General features: G+C 52.6%; 7 protein-coding genes across 7 annotated transcripts; 4 read left to right on the top strand and 3 right to left on the bottom strand.

The window, feature by feature from the left end:
- Positions 1 to 482: 482 nt before the first annotated feature.
- V2A60_008513 (NAD(P)-dependent oxidoreductase) lies at positions 483 to 1193 on the top strand (the record flags this gene model as incomplete). Its single annotated transcript, XM_083259786.1, has 1 exon — positions 483 to 1193. The coding sequence occupies one exon, from the start codon at positions 483 to 485 to the stop codon at positions 1191 to 1193; it is 711 nt and encodes a 236-aa protein (XP_083115912.1).
- A 420-nt stretch (positions 1194 to 1613) lies between these two features.
- V2A60_008512 (uncharacterized protein) lies at positions 1614 to 3195 on the top strand (the record flags this gene model as incomplete). Its single annotated transcript, XM_083259785.1, has 6 exons — positions 1614 to 1986; positions 2073 to 2239; positions 2290 to 2667; positions 2718 to 2860; positions 2913 to 3069; positions 3121 to 3195. The coding sequence occupies 6 exons, from the start codon at positions 1614 to 1616 to the stop codon at positions 3193 to 3195; spliced, it is 1293 nt and encodes a 430-aa protein (XP_083115911.1).
- Positions 3196 to 3723: 528 nt separating this feature from the next.
- V2A60_008511 (uncharacterized protein) lies at positions 3724 to 4425 on the bottom strand (the record flags this gene model as incomplete). The annotated part of the gene is made up of 1 exon (XM_083259784.1): positions 3724 to 4425. The coding sequence occupies one exon, from the start codon at positions 4423 to 4425 to the stop codon at positions 3724 to 3726; it is 702 nt and encodes a 233-aa protein (XP_083115910.1).
- Positions 4426 to 8371: 3946 nt separating this feature from the next.
- V2A60_008510 (major facilitator superfamily domain-containing protein) lies at positions 8372 to 9965 on the bottom strand (the record flags this gene model as incomplete). The annotated part of the gene is made up of 2 exons (XM_083259783.1): positions 8372 to 9685; positions 9735 to 9965. The coding sequence occupies 2 exons, from the start codon at positions 9963 to 9965 to the stop codon at positions 8372 to 8374; spliced, it is 1545 nt and encodes a 514-aa protein (XP_083115909.1).
- Positions 9966 to 10361: 396 nt separating this feature from the next.
- V2A60_008509 (adenosine deaminase family protein) lies at positions 10362 to 11450 on the top strand (the record flags this gene model as incomplete). Its single annotated transcript, XM_083259782.1, has 1 exon — positions 10362 to 11450. One exon carries the CDS (start codon positions 10362 to 10364, stop codon positions 11448 to 11450), a length of 1089 nt encoding a protein of 362 aa, XP_083115908.1.
- Positions 11451 to 12436: 986 nt separating this feature from the next.
- V2A60_008508 (protein-arginine deiminase domain-containing protein) lies at positions 12437 to 14317 on the top strand (the record flags this gene model as incomplete). The annotated part of the gene is made up of 1 exon (XM_083259781.1): positions 12437 to 14317. The coding sequence occupies one exon, from the start codon at positions 12437 to 12439 to the stop codon at positions 14315 to 14317; it is 1881 nt and encodes a 626-aa protein (XP_083115907.1).
- Positions 14318 to 16682: 2365 nt separating this feature from the next.
- Positions 16683 to 20879, bottom strand: V2A60_008507 (ABC transporter ATP-binding protein; the record flags this gene model as incomplete). Its single annotated transcript, XM_083259780.1, has 3 exons — positions 16683 to 19756; positions 19819 to 20740; positions 20832 to 20879. 3 exons carry the CDS (start codon positions 20877 to 20879, stop codon positions 16683 to 16685), a joined length of 4044 nt encoding a protein of 1347 aa, XP_083115906.1.
- Between the last annotated feature and the right edge of the window lie 961 nt (positions 20880 to 21840).

Here is a 21840-nt window from a genome sequence, read left to right as displayed (position 1 = left end):
GATACCGCGGAAAGGAAAATAGAAAGCTGCGCAACAAAGCTTGTGATAGATCGACCCGCCGCCTCTGGCAAAGTGCTGACGACCAGAGCCAACCAGAGGGCAGGCACTGGTCGGCCGGAGCGGGTTGAGCTAGCTAGGCTCGACAAAGGCTTACGCCATGCAAATGAGCGAGAAGTGCGCGAGGCTATACCAGTGTGGCGGATCACTAGGCTGCCTGTTTCAAATCGAGTGGTGCTTGTCGGTCGGTTGTCGGCAGCTGTAGGGCGAGATGGGAGCGAGCTTTAATGATATAAATTTTGTCGAATTCCTCGCTGAAGGAGCTTTCTTTTGGTCCATCAGACTCAACAGTTCAAACCACTCACACTGCAAGATTTCAATATTCCAACGGTTCCAAAGATATCCATCTTTCAGCCATACACCTGAAAAATCAAGCCAGAGCTTTATTCGACCTTTTTATCCACCATTATCTGCATAGACTCACAATGCCTTCTCGACACATTGCTTTCCTTGGCGCGTCCACTGGTGTTGGCCTTGGCGCCCTCAAGCATTCTCTCAAAGCTGGGCATCAATGCGCCGCCCTCTGCCGCGAGCCCAAGAAATTGGACAATCTAAAGTGCGCCAACTTGAAGATCGTGGAGGGCAACGCGCACGACCAAAGCAGTGTTGCCAAGCTTATTGTCGCGCCAGACGGAACCTTTGTTGACGAAATCATCACTACGATTGGTGGTAAATTCTCCACGTCCAAGATGGGCATTGACCAGCCCCAAGTCTGCGAAATCGGCATGGATACCATAATTGCTGCGATTTCGTCCCTCCGCGAGCAAGGAGTTGCTGGCGCGCCGCACATTGTCGCCTGCAGTAGCACTGGCGTGTCCAAGTTCGGCCGCGACCTTCCGCTGCTCATGGTGCCGCTGTACATGAGTCTGAAGGGCCCGCACGCTGACAAGATTAAGATGGAAGAGAAACTGGTCGCTAGCGGCGAAAAGTTTACAGTCATTCGTGCCAGTCTGCTCACCAACGGCGAGTCGGAAAGGGCGATTCGCGTGGGTATTGAGGACCCCAAGACGGGCTTCGAGTCCAAGGCTATTGGCTACACGATTTCACGCGAGGATGCTGGAAAGTGGGTGGCGAGGAATCTGATACAGGACATGGATCTCGTTTATCTGAACAAGATGGTCGTCATTACATATTAGGCGTCTTCAGCCCATTTCCTTTGTGCTCAGTCAATACTTCCGAGTATTGACTGGAGGCAGCCAATAATACCCAGACTTGTACAGATCCTAATTTAATAATAACATTCATGTGAACCCAACACATTATAAACTCCTCACAACTGCAAGGCCCTCTTTTCAGGAAACAAATATTTAATATTCGACATGACAGCCTCGCAAAAGTACCATTGTTATGTGTTGCCTACTCAAGGGTACGTCACCCGCAATCCTCCAGCGCGTCAGAGTAAGTATGGCGCCATGGCGACCACCGGTTGGGTACCCGCCGTCCCAGCGCCTACTGACTAAGTAAATAGCATCCAAGGCTGAGACAACCCTCTCTCTCCTTCATCAAACAACCTCCCGTATTCATCCGGAACCGCTCTGCACGCCGATTTTCTCATCATGTCCCCCTCCACGCGCAAAAGCGTGCTTCTTCTCCTGACTCTCGGCCTCGCTGGCCTCGGCGCCGCCTCTCAAGACAGCCAAATTGTCTTCTCTCACAACGCCAATGCGCACCACAAGGTTGATCCGGCCATCCTCGCTGCACTGAAAGAGCACAAGGACCCGGTCGACGCCTACATTGCGCTTCACCCCGAAGAGGCCGACAAGCTCAACGAGAAGCGCCTTTTGCACGTTGCAGGCGAGAAGGAGCCGCAATGGATGACCGAGGGTGACAAGATGAGACTCCGCCGCAAGGGCCGCAAGTTTGCCGACATCACCGACTACGAACAATTCTACCAGCAGAATGCGGTGTCTTCTCTGTCTGGAAAAGCTCGTCAGTAATATCCGATACTCGCTTTTTTCGGCGGTTTTTTTTCTTCTTCTTCTTCTTCTTACCGAACTTGCTGCTGATCCCGCTAGATCTCCCCAAGCTTTCGCAACAGAGACTAGTCAAGCCTCTTTTTTCTCAAGTCTCCAAAAGCAAGATGGAGAGTGTGCTGAAGCACATGACAAGTTTCTATACTCGCTACTTCGGAAGCGTCACTGGCGAACAGAGCGCACTCTGGCTTCGTGATCATATCGCAGAAGTACGACCCTGCGACAAACCACTTGCTCCGCTAGCTAACCAGTCTTGTAGATCATCAAAGAGGCTCCATTTCACACGCACATCTCGCTCGATGTATTCCCCCACTCATTCCCACAGCCATCCATCATTGCTCGGTTCGAACCCAAGGTAGCAAACTTCTCTTCGCCCGTCACTATCCTCGGCGCCCACCAGGATTCCATGAACTATCTCTTCCCATTGCTGCCGGCCCCTGGCGCCGATGACGATTGTTCAGGAACCGCCAGTATTCTGGAGGCCTTCCGCGTTCTTGCTCATAACGGCTACATCCCTCGAAATGGGCCTGTGGAGTTTCACTGGTATGCCGCCGAAGAAGGTGGTCTTCTCGGCAGCCAGGCTATTGCCAAGTACAAAAAGGAATCTGGCGTAACAATTGGGGCGATGCTGGAATTTGTACGTATCGGAATAGAAAAAGGACATGCATGCTTGCTAACAGAACTTAGGATATGACGGCTTTCATTGCTAAGAATGCTACCGAGTCTATCGGCATCATCGAAACCTCTGCTGATAAGGCTTTAACGAAATGGGTCCTTGGTTTGGCGCAAGAGTATAGCAACATAAACTCGGCCGTCTACCAGCTGCAAGAGTATGTAGACATCAGTACAGTATATATTTTCAAGCTTGACTGACTGCTATAGGGGCGCTGGTTCGGATTACATGTCCTTCACCAAGGCCGGCTTTCCTTCCGCCTTTGCCTCCGAAGGTAACCCCATCGGTGGGGAATTTGATCCCTACGTCCACGGTGTCCATGACACTATGGATGTCAATGACGAAACTGGCCGATTCTCTCTGGATGTATGTGGATGTCTTTTGTAAAAATGTTCACTGGTTGCTAACGTACTGCAGCATATGGCGCGCTTCTCGGAGCTTGCACTCGCCTTTGTTGTCGAACAAGCTGGTTGGAACAATGACTGGAGGTAAAGAATTGGAAAGGCTTAGCTAGCCTGTAATGGTCATGCGTATGCTCAATGAACGATAATTCCAGTTTTATTGCCTGCGTTACTCATATGCATAGGCCAATGACACAGCTCACGCAAGACCCCGAGCGTGCAACGCTAGCACCTGGGGAACAATTCATGCGATAACCGAAATGTCTATAATATGTTAAATCTATTGTTGATATGATGGATCTCTACCGATTGGTCTATAACAGTGCCTTCGTTTGCTTCTGGGAGCGGGGGCCTTAAACTAACTACTAGATTACACGCCGTAATCATTACTTCTGAATACAACAAACAGGCTTGATTAGCTCAGAATATGATCTATCTTCTTTATTCACTGCAGAGTATCACTCGAAAACTTGAGAAGGGAAGCCGAATCTCGAAAGAGCACTGATATTGTTCAAAGATGGACTATATACCGTCAAAAGCCCCATTTTGACTTTAATACAGCATGTACAATTTGACGGGAAATGAGACAACCCGTCTTATGCCCGACTGGCTTCAAACTTTAGGCGCGGCACTGAGATGCGGCGAGAGTCCAGCCGGTAAGACGGTTGGCAACATCGGTGGCGTAGCAAGGAGTGCTTCCAAGACCGTTGTTGAGATTGCTGTAGTCGGCGGAACCGCTATTGTAGATGCGGGCGCCCGCATAAAACTTGCGGCTGCCGTTGTCGCCGGTGTCCCTCTGCGCCTTGGCAAGGGTCTGCTTGAGGCCGTCGCCGGAGGACGTGCCGCTGGCGCCGTCGCGGATCATCTGGGTGATCTGGCTGGCCGGGCAGGGGTTCTGGCCGGCGCAGCTGCCGGAGCCGTTGTGCGACTGCATCAGGCCCGGGTTGCGGACGCCGTTGTCGGTGGTCGGCACCCGGACGCAGCCCTTGCTCTCCTGCATCATGACGGCGAGGATGAAGCGCTTGTCCACGCCGGACTCGCCCGACACCTGGTTGATGGCGTTCTTGATGTTGCTGATCTCGGCGGCCGAGTTGTCGGCGCCCCAGCCGTTCCAGCCGCACGACTTCTGCATCAGCGGCACGTTGGAGCTCCAGAGCTGGTCGAACGAGCCCCAGGCGCTCTGCGCGGGCCAGCCGCGTGCGGTAGAGCCGTCGCCCTGGTAGAAAGTGTAGGAGTCGCCGTAGCGCGCGACGAGGGTGGAGGGGGCGGCCGAGACGGCGGCTGCGAGAGCAGTGACGGTGACACCAAGCTTGGCATACATGATGGTGTAATGTACTTGAGTATACTTGAATATGAATAAGAAAAGAAGTGTATGAGGCTCACAGAGCTCTGAATAATATGTACAAGGGTAAAGGGGGTTGAAGGAGAGTCGATGTAGTTCTCAGTACTTGCTGTGAGACTGGTGAGGCACAAATTCGGGGTTTGAAGGGGAACTATCAGGGCTTTAAATAACTTTTGCCTCAAATTGATCTCCGTGTAATTCTTCCGAACGTTACCTTGTAATCCCACGCTTCTCGTCCAGGATCACCCTCCGGTCTCTTCATCAAAGACTCGTGCGAAGCCCAAGGTAGTATTCAGCACTCCACTGGCAGAGCTCGACTTACATGGCTGCTCTTTCCGGCTACCGATATATGATGCTACTGTCGAGAACCACAAAAGGCCCGGAGAAAATGCGACTCTGCTGACGGCAGGGGCATCGAGACCATTCTCGCCAACACCGACAACCATTGTCCGCACTGTAGAGTGGTTCGCCGACGGTACAGCGCAAGCCCTACGCTTGGAGTGCCACCAATGACAGATTGAGCGACTTACCAAAATGGGATACTAACCAACTTAGCTTCTCGCCAAGCTTCGGTATCAGTGCTGACAGGAGGTGGCCACGCCCCCACGGGGTCCCATTTAGGGTCAATTACTCCGTGGACGTGTACCAGGAACACATCTTCTATGCTGGCATGAGCTCCCTGCACACACGCCTTAATTAGTCACAGGATCTGTTGACTAGTGGAGGGATTCAACGTTCCATCCATGGGGGGGGGAGCTGCCAAATTGGGAATGCGCCTAATTCATTTGGCTAATGAACCAACTTGGGTAGGTGAGTTTTGAGGATAGTAGCTGCAGCAGATTGCAGGAATAGATTGCGGGGAAATAATTGATTCGTGTGAGAACAATCGTTTCGCAAGCAAGGGCCGATCATAATGTTTAGCGGCTTTTATTAACCCTGCCAAACCTCTGTTTGATCAGGACGATTTCTTGCTGTCACAGGCACTTCATCTCTCGCCAAGACGGCAATTGCACCACTAGCACGGCCAAAACACTTTGCCAGCACAAGAGTGCCAGTATGAGAGATACTCACTGCTCTTCATCGTGTAGTGATTTTTTAACAAATGAAGCTCATGGACGAGCCATTGTGTGCCCACCCCTCACAGGCTGATCAACACCATTCGCCCTGACGCTAGCCGTGAATGCTGGCCATCTTCCAAGAGCACCAACATGATGCAACGTATCGCTCAGTATAGTACATGGCCCTTTCGCGTACCATCTCTCCGTGCAAATACGCCGTGTCCCCATCACCTCCGAGCCCAAAGAGGAAGCGCTGCGGTCTCGTCCAAACTTGAGAGTGTGTCGGCGCCAAGAGAATCTATGATGCCGTATTGGACGGGAAAATCCAGGGAGAGCAGCTAGTCTGGCGGGCGCCGCGATGGCCTCAGCTCCCGCTTACGGCACTAAATGCGACGCCATGGCTGAATCTCACACATCCACATCCGCAACACTAGTTGCCTCGATTGGACTGTGAAATTCGAATTCTTCAACGGAACTTGCATTGTACTCGAAACTACCTCAAACTCTTGCCTTTAAAGCTTTTCATGTCGTCAAAGTTACACTGGGATTCGCAACATAAGCAGCAGGATACATGGCGCCCAATTTCCAAGGCCTTGCGCGATGAAAATTTCAAGCAGTGCAGACCTACGAAGTGCTGGTATTATTCTAGATTGGTTACTGGAGATTAGATAACGTCATGTGCAGCTTGCTACAATATTCAGGAAACTTTTTGTCAGGTTTGAACTCGCCTCCCCTATATCGAAACTGAGCACAATGGCGCGCCCGAGACTAGGCTACCCCGAATGCGAATGCGCTCAAGTCACAATCATTACCATTCCGCGTCCCCAAATTGTATTCTATGGGTCTTTGTCACGATGAATAATTTTGGCCAATCCAACAGTAATCATGCACAGTTCATCGTGCCCACTCCATCTACAGTAAAGAAGACGAAAGGCGTCTTGTCCCTCTTCTGTATTTGTCGTTCGCTATCAACAGGAACAAGTTCAAACTCTGGCGCAATGTCCCCGGTCCCAAGTTCTATGCTCAATGCTCGACGCGAAAAAGACTATATCGGTATTGCAGCAGAGCGAAAGTACTGCCATATCGATAGCTCGTTTGTTAAACGTAGCCTCCGCCCGCACGAATAGTAGTATAACCCTTTCCTAGGCTTATTATACATGCCTCGCCTTGGCAACGAACGTCTATTAAATGAAGCTACTACCTTGCAATTTACATTAAGAAAACGAATATTCCTAGACCGAAATTACATGCGTGCTTCGAGGATGACGGGGCTATCTACCTAATTATGGAATATATTGATGGTGTCTAACTGGCGGATCTTGGACTGGAGAAGCGTAAGATTGTCGAAGTAGAGTTGGAGAGCCACGTTGCAACCCTACGAAGCCTTCGATCTGATATGTAGGGAGGGCCTTCTAGACTCGTAAGCTTCTTTCTGGGCCACTTAACCTTTGCCCATTTGACTACCTACATAGGTCATTCCGCCATATCGACTACTCAAGCACCCCGTTCGTGTATAGTGGACACTGAAGCCAAGAGAGATTAGAGATTTGGTTTTCTGCTACAACGATCTGTCCGCGCATAATATCATTATTAACCTAGAGACACTGAAAGTCAATGCCATTATTGATTGGGACTATGCTAGTTTTTCCCCGAGGAGTTTGAAGGCATGTTCTTGCGCCGTCCTGGTCCATCGGCTGCGCTTAATGGAGAGGTCAATGATGAAGAACACTTGTTGAAAATCATGTACGAGAACGAGCAGAATGAATAAATTTTCTTTGATAAGTCTATTTGGGCTATGCCTCCATTTTGATCACCGGCGTTGATTGAACATGGCTATACGGTTGGCCATTTAACAGCCTCGGCACGATATTCTCGAATGCTTTAGCTGTGGACAGGCTTAGTTATTGTCTTTGTTCGCTTTGTTCGCTTGGAAACTTACATTTCGGCGTGCGTGCCATCGGACCGAATGAAAGGACATTTGGCCTCCGTGTTGTATATAGCTCCGCAGGTGCTGCATTTGACCATTGTTGAAGCCATTCTTGGAGAGTAATTTCTGAGGAAGTATTGTTTTTCTGCGTGATGAGAGTAAGTAAAATGCAGCGAAATAACCTCCCGCAGCCTTCATCGTGGATGCTCAAATGTGTTAATAAATCTTTTTACAATCTGTGCGACTTGAGATGGTAGACGCCGATCGGGCTCGCTGGCTGTAGACCGTCACGCCCCTTTCCACGCTCTGTCGCCAATGAGAGCGCTGTGTTTCGCGCCTTACCAGAGGCGTGCTACACTGTTGGAGATCAACATACTGTAACGCAGCATGATGCCACCAATATACCAGGAGAATGTTTCACAAGCCCGCTGTCTTGCATCGCCTGGTGCGAGGCGGACAGTACGATTGCGGATGCTGCATCACCTTCCTCTCCCCACGGACGAGCCGAAGCCTTTCAAATGATTGCGTGGTGACGGTGCGGGTTCCAGGTAATTATGCCTGCATGTCTTCCCAACTCCGGCTTTACTGCTCCATACGTGACCTCGGTTGGATACATCAGCCCATTTTCGTGCATTCTGCCAAAAAAGGCCGGATACTCAACGAACAGGATTGCGCTAGACATCCGTCAATAAGAAGTCGTGTACTTGCAGGCTGGCAGGCTACTGGCTTCCAAATAAGTATGACTCCGATCGTGATGACTCTGTGATAAATTCTCAGGATCTGGCACAAAGAATGAATGTATCACAAGATAGTAGAACGTGTGGCAAAGCATCTGAACCAACGGGTTACGGTGTCGTGCTTTCCCTACGTTGGTATGAACAATCCAACTCGATCTGGTGTACTTGCATTAAGACTGTATACTCTTTCCCGTCGTCAAGCTTTACAATCGATACCGAAATCCAAAGGTTTTCCAGTCTGTAGTGTCCTCGAACGCCTCCGGTCGGAGCTCGACCGGCGCTGCATCATTGGAATCGCCCGCTTTGGCATCTGTGACGGCGCCTGCCGTCGCCGCGCTGCCTTGTATTCCCTCCGTCTTTGACCTCAACGCGTTGAACCACTGTAGATACACACGTAGGACAATGGCTAAGAAAATGACCAAGGAATAGCAGATCATGATGGTTTTGAATGCCGTGTTGTACGTTGGGGCCTCGGCATCTCGAAAGAATTGCGGTCCAGCGATATTTCCAGCGCAGTATGCAATGAAGAGTAGCGCTGTTATGGTCATCTTCTTGGTTACGCCTTTGAAGTTGGACTGCACCAGCGCCATGTTCAGTGGCATGGATGCAGGACCAGGAGACAGAAGAAAGTAGGCGAAAAGCTGCACGCCATGCGATGGGATGTGCTTGCGGCAGTAGATGACAGCCGCGCCAACAACACAAGGAAGAACCACCACAATAATAAGAATGCAGTTCAGCTTTCGATAACGACCGGCCAGCCAACCTGTTCCGGCAATGATGGCCGCCGTCAGAAGGGAGTACGGAATGTTGATGAGAGTGGACTGCAGACTGGTGAAATTGAACGATTTTATGATGATGTTGGAAAAGTTTTGCGTGCCACTGTTGGGGATCTGGCCAATGATTGCAATGCAAACGATGAGCCACGTCTTGGGGTCAATGAGACACTCGCGGACCTGCTCCCACGAGAAGCGGGTGCCTTCGGTACTACCTGTTCCAGCGACGACGGTGCGACGTCTCGCAACGTCGCGTTCTTCTGCCGTAAGGAACCTTGCTTTCGAGATGTTATCGGGAAGGAAGAAAAACATGGGAATCGTCCAGAGAAACGTGGCTACACCAAGGATTATGTACATCCAACGCCATGGGTGAATGTGGTCCTCGATGTGACCGACGCCAAAAGCAAGCAGGCTAGAGACCAAGCCGCCAACTGAGTTACCTGCAAACCAGATACCAACTCGCGTGGGCATTTCATCGCGCGTATACCAGGTTGACGTGAGAAACATGAAGCCAGGGGTTATCGTGGCCTCGGCAACGCCCAGCAGGAAGCGGACAGCCATGAGACCACCAAAGTTGGTGCATGCGGCCGTCACGGCGACAGTCACACCCCAGAATGCTGTATTGGCGGTCAAATACTTGCCGACAGGCAAGCGAGCGATGAGAAGCGTAGTAGGATACTCCCAGACAAGATAGCCAAAGTAGAAGATGCTGGCGACCCAGCTATACTGCTGGCCGTGGAGGTCCTGAAAAGTTAGAATCAATGCTCCCCGAACAGAATCCTAAAGTACCTACTGTATCTTTCTTGAGACCAAACACAGCTGCACTCGAAAGAATCACCTTGTCCATGAAGTTGAGCATATATGTGACAAAGAGCAACGGAATAATGGCGCGGTCAATCTTGCGCAGAACGCGACGCGAGAGAGCCGCATCATCCCGACTTCTCTCATCGGCAGTGACGTTCGACGGTCTAGTCATTGTCTCTTGAGGATGAAGCAGCGACTGCCGCTCTCCCTCTTGCGACATGGAGGAACGAGTCTTTATCGTGCTAGAGGTTCCAAAGGGCCGGTGCCGGTCGACAAACCCGTCGGCCAAAGAGCGCCACCCCCACCGAAAATCTATAGCTAGGCTACTGATAACAGCGCGGAGGGCGCAACACGAATGGAGTTTAGCACGCGAGTTGTACCCGAGTTGGGGGACTGGAGGGGATTAGATTGTCACTGGAAGTCCACCATCTTCCAGAAGTGGAATGGGAAACAGGCAATGGCGGCGGGGAGGGCAATATGGGATTTACAACCACAGGCCGGTGACGGCAATAAAATATGTACAGTGGCGGAGGGTTCCGTTCCTGTAATCAAGCTCCGGTGTTCAGCTGTGTGTGCCCCTTTCTTCCTCGATATTTTTCTACTTTGGTAAAAAAAAATGAACGGTCTGCAGATATCGCCCTTTATCGCGGGCCTACCCAAGGTCGAGCTGCACATTCACATTGAAGGCACTCTGCAGCCCGCGCTACGATGGAAGCTGGCGAAGCGCAACAACATCCCGCTTCGCTTCAAAGACAAAGAGTACAAAACATACGATGAACTGTTGGAGTCCTACCTGGTCACTTATAACCATCGGCCCGAGATGGGTGGCCGCAAGGACGTACCAACATTTCTCGAGGCCTACTTTGCTGGGTGCGAAGTATTGATGACGGAAGATGACTTTTATGAGCTCGCGATGGACTACCTAAAGCGATGCAAAGAGATGAACGTACGCTACGCGGAGCCATTTTTCGACATTCAGGCACACACCCGTCGTGGAGTGCCGGCTGAGCACGTGCTGAATGGCTATCTGCGGGCGCAACGAGATGCGGCGGCGCAGTACGGCGTGCGCAGCAATTGGATATTCTGCTTCATCCGCGATGAGCCCGTCGAGGACGGAGAGGCGGCCTACGAGCTGGCCCTGCCGTGGGCGAGGCGGCCGGGCGGCAAGGGCCTCTTCCACGCGGTCGGCCTGGCGAGCAACGCCTACGAGCGGCCGCCGAACCTGTTTGCCGGCGGCTTCGCCAGAGCAAAGAGGGACGGCCTGCACACTACCACGCACTGCGACTTTGGGCAAAAGGATACCCACGAGCACATCCGCCAGGCCATCTTTGACGTCGGGGTCGAGCGCATCGATCACGGCCTGGACGTGCTGGACAGGCCGGAGCTGGTGGCAGGACTGGCGGACAGGGGGGTCGGCCTGACGCTGTGCCCGCACGCCTATCACAGGCGAACGGCGACCGAGGTGCTGTTCCCCAAACTGAGACAGCTTCTCGACCAGGGCGTCCGGTTTTGCATCAACAGCGACGACCCGGTGTACATGCACGATGTGTGGATCGACGGTAACATGGAGAAGGCATACCGTTACGGGGGGTTGAGTAAGACGGAGATGGTGCAGCTGGCCCGGAATGCGGTGGACATGTGCTGGGCTGACGAACAAGTAAAGCAGAAAATTTACGAAGAGCTCGATAGTATAGTAACCGAATAGAGTATACATATTACGGATAGACTAGTTAGTGCCAATATGAATAAGACCAGTCACGTACGTTGGCGGCGCCATGTTAGTGCCCTGTCACTCTTATTGTCCGTCATTGGAGCGTCCGTCGTTGTACTGATCGTGCGGACTACACAAGTTCCTGAGCTTCTTTGCGTCGCAAATCGCGTCCGGTAAATCATGGGGGTATTCTCCCGCTGCCACTGTAGCATCACAAACACCAGCGCACTGGCACACTGCCTTGTCTGTATGTGAGACGGTCGTGTTCCCATCCCTGCATTCCCACATTCAACTGGTGCGTAGTCATTCATCTAGTCTCACAAACATGACCTGTGGAGAGCTGAATCATGGCGAGTTCCGGGGGTCCTTGGCAGGGAATCTATCTCAGCTTCTTCGCACTTTCAGCCATTACTTTTGAGCAAGACCTTGGCTGTGTGCGGCTTGAGACAGCTGCCCGACGTCAGTCAGCTCACCGTTGGTGTGTGTGGTGGTGCGGAGAATGAGCGAAAGCAGGCAACAAAACGACTCCCGCGCCTCGCGACTCGAAAGTTGTCGCCAAGCGATGAAAGAAAAACAGGAGAAATCTCAGCCATATCTCGCTTGATCGCAAAGCTTCCCGTGCTAGCCACATGGCTTATCAATGTAGTGTCATCACCACTCTAGTCAAGTATAAATCGTCTCGAGTGGGACCTGATTGCGCTGCGCCACAAGACGTAAATGCTGCAGTCTTTTCCCCTAAATAAGAATCGCGGCAGACAGTATCTGCCTCGGTATCTCAGCCGCAGGAATGCTGAGGTCAAATGGACAAACCAGGACGCCGTGACCGTTGTGCTCAGCCTGCAGTGCGACATGGTTTCTCGGTGTATTAGACAACGGGATATTTGGAGGGATCATTATAAAAGGGTGAATGTCTTGCGCGCAGAAAATCCAATATTCCTAGCCTTGGGTATACCATAAACCCTCGAAAATCATTGTGGAAAATGCGTATTTCAATTCTTATACATCTGACTGGCACCATTGCTGTCTCAAACGTGGCTGGTGCAGTCTTCAGGTCCACGCAGCAGGTCATAAACCCCGTCGTTGATTCGAACATTGCTGTCTCTATTCTCGCCGACACAAACCGAGACGGTAATATCAATGACTCTGACTCTCACCAAAAGCACAGATGGACCTCGAACCGCGGCGCGATATTCCTCCCCAATATCGGTGACGAGCTGCACCGTTGCCGTACACGAGACGCACTGGGAACACCGCTGAGCAGTCGGGAACTCGCCCACTGCAATGATGCTGCGGGTGAGGTACTGATGAACAGCACTCTGGCGGCCCCGGTCAAGACGTTACCCGTCACTGGCCTGTCGGAGAACGCCACTGCCAGGATTTTTCTTCAGCCAGCCCGAGCCTGCGAGCATGTCCGCTTGTTCTGGGGCCACGGCAACACTGGCACGTCGTCTGACTGGTCACCTGTCAAGTCTGAGCTACGCTTCAACAGCACAGCCTTGGGTGCGGGGTTGACCCTTGCCGTTGATGGCAGGCACCTGGTTACCGACGAGGCTACGTGGGATGGACAGGTCAACATAGTGTTCGAGGTTGAGGATGGAGTTCGAAGTGGCAGTGACGTGGTTGCTATGAGACAAGCTCCCGTTCTCTTGCATCATCATCTGCAAACCCCAGATTCGGTCGTTACATTGCAGACAAAGGAAGGGGTGTCACTGTGGCAATCACAATTCGTGAATACCCTCAAAGAGGTCATTGGTGGCCTCTCATCCGAGCTTTCCCTGCTTGTCTTGAATGACAGCGACGAGGTCTGGGCGCAAGACTTCATGGAACCGGCCTTTGCTAGTATGCCCAGTCCGAAAGGCCCCATTTCCATCAGAGTATTGCTACGATCGGCACAGTCGGCCCGACCCAATGGCCGCCGGGTATTTGAGCAGCTGCGGGGATCCGGGGTGGGCGGCTGGCAGCCGGGTCCGGGGTCAGGCTTTGGCTGGGAGGAGATTAACTCTGGTGGTAATATCGAGACAGTCCCGCCATACACTTCTCGCTCAGGCGTGCCCTTCAAGAATGGAAGGGTACTTCTGGGCAAGCACTTTGACAAATACCCAGCCTTGTCAATGATCAAGTTCCTGGAGGCGCAGAGAGAGCAGACGCCGCTTTATCTGGAGACGGGATGGCTTGCTGCCGGTCACATTGACGAGCTCGTGCAGTTCTTGCCATGCAATAACACACTGGGGTTCAGGATGGCCGTGCCCGACACGCGTTCTGCGATGCGCATCTTGGCGCAAATCAAGAGGATTGGACATGGCTCGTCACCGTTCCTCACTTACCCGGGGGACATGACCAATGACGAGAAGGCCATATTCGCGCACCCCGAGTTGCGTAACAAGACGGTTGAGATGCTGCTTTCAGACGAAGGATTCGCCAAAACGAATGCCTATGCGCAAGAGTTTCTCGATCGCAACGTCAGGTTGCTCTTGGAGGAGTTGCCCATCAGCGATGCAGACGTCGTGCGCGTACCTGCCCTTTGGCAAGATGCAACATATGACTGGCCTACCAACCCAGACGGGACTCCGGCACGTCTTCATCCCACGATCCCTGGCGAGCGCCAGCTTCAGAGCCTCTTTCCTCTAGCACTCAACGGCCTCGTACTAGACCGCCATTACATCGCCCCAAAGCCGTTCGGCCCTCGAGTGGACGGTGCCGACGTTTTTGAACGAGAAATCCGTAAAGTGTATGCTGACGCCGGTATCAACGTGGTTTTCATAGATGATTACATGTCCCATCATGTTCGCGGAGGGGAAGTTCACTGTGGGACAAATACATTGAGACGTACTGATGTCGAATGGTGGAAACCGAGCGCATAGCTTATGGTTCTTTTGATGATTTCACTATTACGTTCCGGGTATTCAATGTATTTAGACCCTTACTTAGGGCCGTAGGCGCGTGTTGTAATATCTTTGTTATTATCTCTTGGGAAGTAGGTGCCCTGGTTGTAAGCGCAATGCTCCCGAGCGTGGTTTTGCGGAAAGTTTGGGTCGGCTTCTGGAGCCACTTCCACACTTTTCGCTCGTATCAATATAATCATTAAGAACTTTTGAATTTTTCATGCAGAGGCTTTTTAAAATTTCGGAAAATTCCAACTCATTCGGGTAAAGAATGGAGGGAACAAGAACTCGCGGCAAGGGACTACGGAGCTACCCTGTACCCCTGTCGACTTGTACAGTTGTGCCGACTGACATCGGACTATAAGACATAAACTTGGGCCAAGGATGGCTTGAGAGACTTGCTATAGCTAATGCGACTTTGTATGATTCATTTGTGATAGCGCCGCTGTAGCGGCGTGAAATATGGTGAAGGTGAGGAAGTTCGCCTCTCTTTTATCCACACCAGTCTGTCGGATGAAACAAACACACAAGTATCTATTCTCACGAGGGCGCATTAGGCTGGGATAGATTTTGAAATCTGACACTGGTTTTCAATCTGTGAGCAAAGGTATGATTTCGGTTACCAGGCAGGTGATGGCTGTTGCCCTCTACGTAAGAGATGATATTGAGTTGTCCAACGGCTCAATATCGATGGCGCCAGATGACACATTTTTTTGCCGGGCTTTCGGTTATTTTAGACAGGAGCATCATCTCGTATTGTGGAAGTGCTAGCACACATGTCAAACTTTTCCCCACGCCCTTCCAAGGCATGAAATACAAGACAGAAGTAAAAACCCCCAATATCCATATTTGAGGTGCGAAGTATCCATGCCCATCACAAGATACATCATAGGCAGAGCAACGGTCCTTCAAATGAATATTACATATTGCTTTCCACATGGGTCTAGGCTCTCTTCGGCTCGTCTTCCAGGCTCTTCACCGACTAATTCCATTGACTGGGTGGGGAATCGGCTCACGCTTGGTAAGGCAATAACTAAATACTAAGCCGGAGCAACTGCCTGTATTCTTCTCCGAGGTCGATTTATTGATCACATCGTACTCGGCAGACGCAAAAGATCAACGCCACCCACTCTTGTAGATTTCCGCCACACTCAAAAGACTCTCTGCGCAAGGCTCTCCCATAGTCGATAGACTTCCCTAGAGTCTGGCTCCAGGGATGTTTCAGGGCAGGTTCAAGACACGGCTTAACCGCAAAACATGGGGCGAGGAAGAAGGTGATTACAGCAACGGCCTTGAGGATGCTGATAGTGGCGCTAGTGTGGCCAAAACAGTTGGAGCATCCGCACCTGTTTCCTGTTTCTCCAAGGTGGAAAATTTGTGGAAAAGCTTAGCCCTCACAAGTCACAACAATGGGGACCCCAATCACCGGTGGCAAAAGCCTCATCTGCCCGCCTCAAGCCACCCATGCGGTCACGAACCCACAGTAGCACATCATCCACTTTGTGCAACTACCGGCAACAAGTCCCAGATTAGAACGTAAGCTGAACAGCTCAGGGGGAGAGAGTGGAGTTGAACGAAAAGAAAAAAAAAAAAAAGCCTCAAGCAAGGGAGGTGAGGCTCGAAATCAGTATGGCATTGTGGTCATTTATTATCAGATGATCTTATCTAATCTGATCCTGGGACAAAGGCTGGCTCGGGGGCGAATACGTAGACTGATGAGCTCCTCCGTCCCGAGAAGCCATCCGGGCGGCCGAGAATTTCCAACAGGGGGGCGGTTGTTCTTGAAAAGTTTTCGGGTCCACTTGCTATTTTTGATTATAGTTTTACCCTGTCAAACCCTTCACCCTGGCTACCAGTAGAAGCATCCAAGCATAACGAGCAACAAGTGCGCGGCGGTTTTCAGCCTCCGGAACTTGGCCTGCATCGTCTCCGGCTCGAGGGGTTTACGTCCGTCCGCACCTTAATCCGACCCCACCAGCATTAGCCGTTTTCGGTACTCTTTGGCGGTCAATGATTGAATGAATGTCCTTGTTGTCCAGCGCATTTTGAGGTACCTGTAGGCGACTGGTTCGCCACACGCCTGCCTATCCTTGGACCATGACGGCACCAATTGGTCGGCTTGATCGTCGGCAAGAGAAAACTGAAGAAAAATGTCGTCTTTTGGCGGTTCTAATTTTAGCGCGAATAGAACTAGGCAGAAGGAGCAGGACGATTTTGGGCGACAGCGTGATGAGGATTGAAATCGAATGGTGTCAATCTGACGTGAATTACTACTCTATATTACTCTACCAATATACTATTTTTTTTAAATCCGAACCTGTCTGTATTGTATCGCTTTTAATTCTTAATTCAATGTTTGATGCATAACATCCTGGCGATACTTTTCGCAACGCCCTAGGAGCTCACTGTGTGTCCCGGCGTCGAGAATCTGCCCGTGCTCGATGACGAATATCTTGTCCGCCTTCATGATTGTTCGTAGCCTATGGGCAATCGTAACAACCGTGACGCGTCTTCTGCCTTGGTCGTCGGGCTGCATGACCTCCTCGAGAGTCTGTTCAAAGAGTCGCTCGCTCTCCGTGTCCATGGCGCTGCTCGGCTCGTCTAGCAGCAAGAGCCGCGGGTTGCGGATGAGCGCGCGGGCGATGCATAGTCTTTGCTTCTGACCGCCGGAGAAGACCTGCGAGCCCGATGGACCACAGAGGGTTTCGTACTTGTTGGGGAGGCCGTCGACCGTGTCGTGGATATTGGCCATGCGCGCGGCCCTCTCAATCTCGGCCGCCGTTGCATCCTGTCCGCTACGACTGCCGATGTTGATGTTGAAGGTGAGAGTGCCCGAGAACAGAGTAGGGTTTTGAGGAACAAGAGCCATGTCGTCCCAGATAGGCAGGGGGTTCTGGCCATCATCTTCGTACTGATATGTACCATCCTCACCAGACGACGCCTGCTGACGCCTGCCAATGTCGTAACCGTCCAACGTCACCTTGCCTTTTGTAGACTTGTATAATCCTCCTATCAAGGAGAGGATAGTCGATTTTCCGGCTCCACTAGTGCCTACAAGGGCCACGAATGATCCCGCCGGGATGTCCAGAGACAAGTCTCGCACAATCAAATTATGCTGGCTTTTTGGGTAGGAGAAGGAAACACTGTCCAGCTTGACGGCTACACCCACACCGGGGCCGCTAGGACCGGCGTGCGGCGCCAGGCTTTTCTCGCAGTCAGCTAGCGGCCGCTGCTGAGCCTTCAAATGATCAACCTTGCCATCGGGACAGATGAGACCGAACACGCGCCGGGCAGCTACAACCGCTTTAGTGACATCCGGGCTGAGACTGAAGAGCTGCCCACTCGTCTGCGCAGCAGACAGAAGCGACACCATGCTGATGAAGAAGGCGGTCTGCGAGATGTCGCCCTGAGCAATGAGGCGCCCACCCCACCAGAAAGCCAAGGCCTTGACCAAGCTGCCGATGCTGAACGCTCCAGCGAGCCACAAGTTGCCGAACGCGATGGACTGGAGGGTGGCTTTGTAGGGGCCGCGCAGCGATCGCTGAAAGGTGTGCAGAACCTCTTCCTGGAGAGACAGGGCAGAGACAGTCTTGATCTGCGTGACCGACTCGGTCGCGGTGGACACGGAGTTGCGAAAGGCTTTGGCATGGCGGGCCGCGAACCGCGCCTGGAGACGTAACCGAAGGAAACCAGAGGCAAAGATGAGTGGAACGCAGGCTGTCAGGACCAGCGAAATCTTCCACGCGACCACGTTTCCTAGAATGATACCACCCAGCAAGGTCACGAGCACCGAGACCGAAACACCCAGAATTGTGCCCGTCAGCCCGCTCATGGCCGTGGCGTCGGCGGTGAAGTAGCCGATCAGCGAGCCGTGGGTTCGGCCCTCGCTCTCGTGCCATTCGAGGTCGCGGTGCAGCAGAGCCCGCAGGGTGAAACGGCGGATGTTGTTCACGAGCCGGTCGGAGACGTAGCCGAAACATGCTGCGGAGGTGGCGTTGGCGATGAACTCGGCAATGGCGAGCACGAAGAACAGCAGTCCGAATAACGCGGCACCATTGCGAACCTTGGACGGTGCGCGGCAGTAGGACAGGTTTTCCACCGCGTTACCGAAAATGACGGCCTCGCCGGCATGAGCACCGCCGACAACGATGGAAGCGCAGAGACCGACAAGCGCGGCGACGCGGTGTCGCGTCCGGTCAATCTTCATGATTTGGAAGAAGACGGAAAAGGTCCCCATCTTTGCAACGGGCTCTGCGACCTTGTCTTTGTCGTCGGAGGCCGGCTGCACGCCAATGTCTTTTGCTACGCTCTTGTCCTTTTCCATGTCGCTGACAGTGAGTGACTCTGGTTGCATCTTTTCGGATTGAGCAGGCTCGATGGCTTCCGGGCTTGTTTTGCTTTCGTCGGTGTTGACCATGGCTTGAGACTGGACCATGGCAGCGAATGCACCGCCAGAGTTGATGAGCGTCGTGTAGTCTCCGGAATCCAGTATCACGCCTCCAGGTCCGAGCACGACAATGTTGTCAGCCCGTCTTACGGTGCTCAAACGATGTGCGACGCAAATGATGGTCCTCTCCCCCGGCAGACTGTGAATGGAGTCCATGATTTGAGCCTCGGTGCTCGAGTCCAGGGCCGCCGTAGCCTCATCCAGAATCAGAATAGAAGGCATCAGAATCAGCGCTCGAGCAAGCGCAACACGCTGTTTCTGCCCACCGCTAAGCTGACCGCCGCCGGCGCCGACGTTCGTAGCGATGCCATGAGGTAACTCGGCAAGGAAATTATCTAGTCCAGCCCGGGTAGCGGCGACGCGGATCATGGACAGTAGCTCACGCAGCTGCGGGGAGTGTGCTGTCAGCGCATCCAGATCACCGCCCTTGACGGCCTCGTCTGCGAGCGACGCAACATCGCCTTCGACGATCAACCGGTTCAATGATTCGTGCTCGGGGTCGGAGGAGCCTATCAATCCGTGCGCAATATTTTCCATGATGGACCGATCAAACAAAACGACCTCTTGCTCAACGTAACCAATGTGGCTACGAAGCCATCGTAGCTGCAGATCGCGAACGTCGTGACCGTCAATGAGCACCTCTCCTTGCTTGACATCGTAGAAGCGCTGGATCAGGGCCGCAATGGTAGACTTGCCGCAGCCCGAGCCTCCGACGATGCCAGTCATCTTGCCGGCGGGTATAGTCAGGTTGAAGTTGTCGTGTACTTTTGCATCGGGACGGCTCGGGTAGGTAAACTCGACGTTGCGGAACTCAACCTCGCCTTGGATTTTGCCAGGAACGAGGCCCTCCGCGGATGAGGACGAGTCAATTTCAGGTTCGCGATGGATCGTGTGGATAATTTTCTCGGCAGCATTTGAAGCCGAGGCGAAGATGGTTGCGAAAGGTGCAACTTGGCTGATGATGTAGGATGCTGTTCAAATGATGGAATTAGACGACGATATTTTTTTTTTCAAGTATACAATCTGGACTTACCATCAATGAGACTCATCATGACAGTGTATACCGCTCCCAGGGTCACACCGGATCCCCTCTCAATGGTATCAGCGACCTGTCTTCCACCCTGAGAAATCGCCAGGGCATTCGCAGAGAAGGCGATGAAGTAGAGCAGGCCTACTTGGATTGCAGCTGTCAGTAGTTTGCCCACGGCAGGTTTCTTGGTCACAGCCAGCTGTGTCTCAAAGATGCGCTGGATTCTGTCGCTGGCGCGGAAGGCTTTGATCAGCTTCATGTTGGCAATGGACTCGGACGCCAACGCAATCGCCGGCTCCAGCGTCTTGTTGACCTGGCCGGTGTACTTTTTGGTGAAGCGTCCGCCGAAAAAGGCCATGAGCAGAAACGCCGGCACGACACTGGCCAGCATGCCCGTGAGAGGCGCGTCCAGCGTAAAGGCCACGATGTAGGCGGTGACAAAGTACGAGATACTTGTGATGACGATGCCCACCTTTTCCGACACGCCGCCTTGGATGGTCGTAAGATCGCCGTCGAGGCGGGCTGCCACCTCGCCCGCGGGGCAGGTCTCGAAAAAGGCCACCTCCTGGCGCAGCAGGGACTGCAGGTACGCGTACCGAAGTCGCCGCACGAGGCGCTCGCCAAAGATTGTCCAGCAGCCCGTGGCGACGTAGATGAGGATGAAGTTGGCAATGGCGATGTAGACGGTCAGGAGGACCTTGTCGGCGATTGCGCTCTCCTGGGAGTTGACGGGCTGCTGCGCGCTGTTGGCGCAGGAGGCGCTGTTGAGCTGATCGACCAGCTGACCGAATATCATGGACATGATGGGAAACGGGGCTCCGGATGCAATGGACGCCAAAACACCAAGGCCGAGCAGAACATAATCTAGGAATTTCGGGTTGACGGCAACCAGCAGTCGCAGGTAGCTGAACGCCGACTGCGATCGCTGCAGGGGAATCTAGGTCAGCCTCATGTTTGGTGACTTTTCGAGGACACGCGCTCGCTCAGACATCGGGGCCATTGGCTTGCCGACATACCTTTTTGGCAACCACCGGCTCCTCTGCGCTGCCCGTCTTGGCCGACATTTTGGATAGAGATGCGGCGATGCTGAAGTTGACAAGCAACTGACGGGTCGTTGGGCAGGTCTATGCTAATGAAGGATCAGCACCCTGAAGGACCTTTTCTTTTTTTTCTCAAGCAATGCTGACGGTAAACCAGCAAGTAGGTCGGATTTCCGAAGCTGTCACCCCGAGACCAGTGAGTGACTCGTTGATATAGTGTTTCTAGCAAGGATTGCACGCACCCAATTTTCTTTTTATTTTCATCCTCCCTTCTCCGCTCCGTCTAGCTAATTCGAGCCGGGGTGGACTCTTCATTAAACACAGTGCGGCATTTCAAGTTAAAATAAAGCTTAAGCACCCGGGAAGACAGTCACCAGTGGGCCGGCCTGAGAGCCCCGGTTGTCCTGTCCTGGCCTGGTCGGGGATTGAAAACGAATCTGATAATTCCACATCTGATAAAGAACGCATCAGCTGATGAGACTGGTCCGTAACTAACCAGTTACCAGGTCCACACGCCCACCTTTCTGCCAAGCTGAGCTGAGGGCTTTTCTTTTCGTAGATTTTCAGGCGGGGCAAGTCTATCCGTAGCTGTGCTCCTAATGGAGGTGCCTTCGGCAAATGGATCTGATAACCAAGCATCAAGAAAAAACATGTTGTCCCGTCTTTGGCAAGGCAAGTGCCGATCATTGGCTCCTGAAAATTCTTCACACCCTAGGCTCTTGGCGACGCGGTACCCATACTGGCCATTACTACCCTGCTTAACGGCAGACATGCCTCCACCCAGATTGAGCAATGAGGCAATGTGCCGCAGCACGCGAGGCAAAAGCAAGGCTGTTTTAGCTCGTCTTTGGGGAGAAGCCTTCGAGTGGGCGGGATCTTGATAGATATTATGAATAGAGAGAGGCCCCGAGATCTCTGCAGTAACTTGGCAGTATCCGCCCGAAGCGTAGCACCAAAACTCCTCGATAGCCTCAATCAAAAGGTC

The sequence above is a fragment of the Cordyceps javanica genome, chromosome 6 (genome assembly GCF_051103115.1).
Source record: "Cordyceps javanica chromosome 6, complete sequence".
Taxonomy (NCBI): Eukaryota; Fungi; Ascomycota; class Sordariomycetes; order Hypocreales; family Cordycipitaceae; genus Cordyceps; species Cordyceps javanica.
This window is presented reverse-complemented; position numbering and strand designations above follow the sequence as displayed.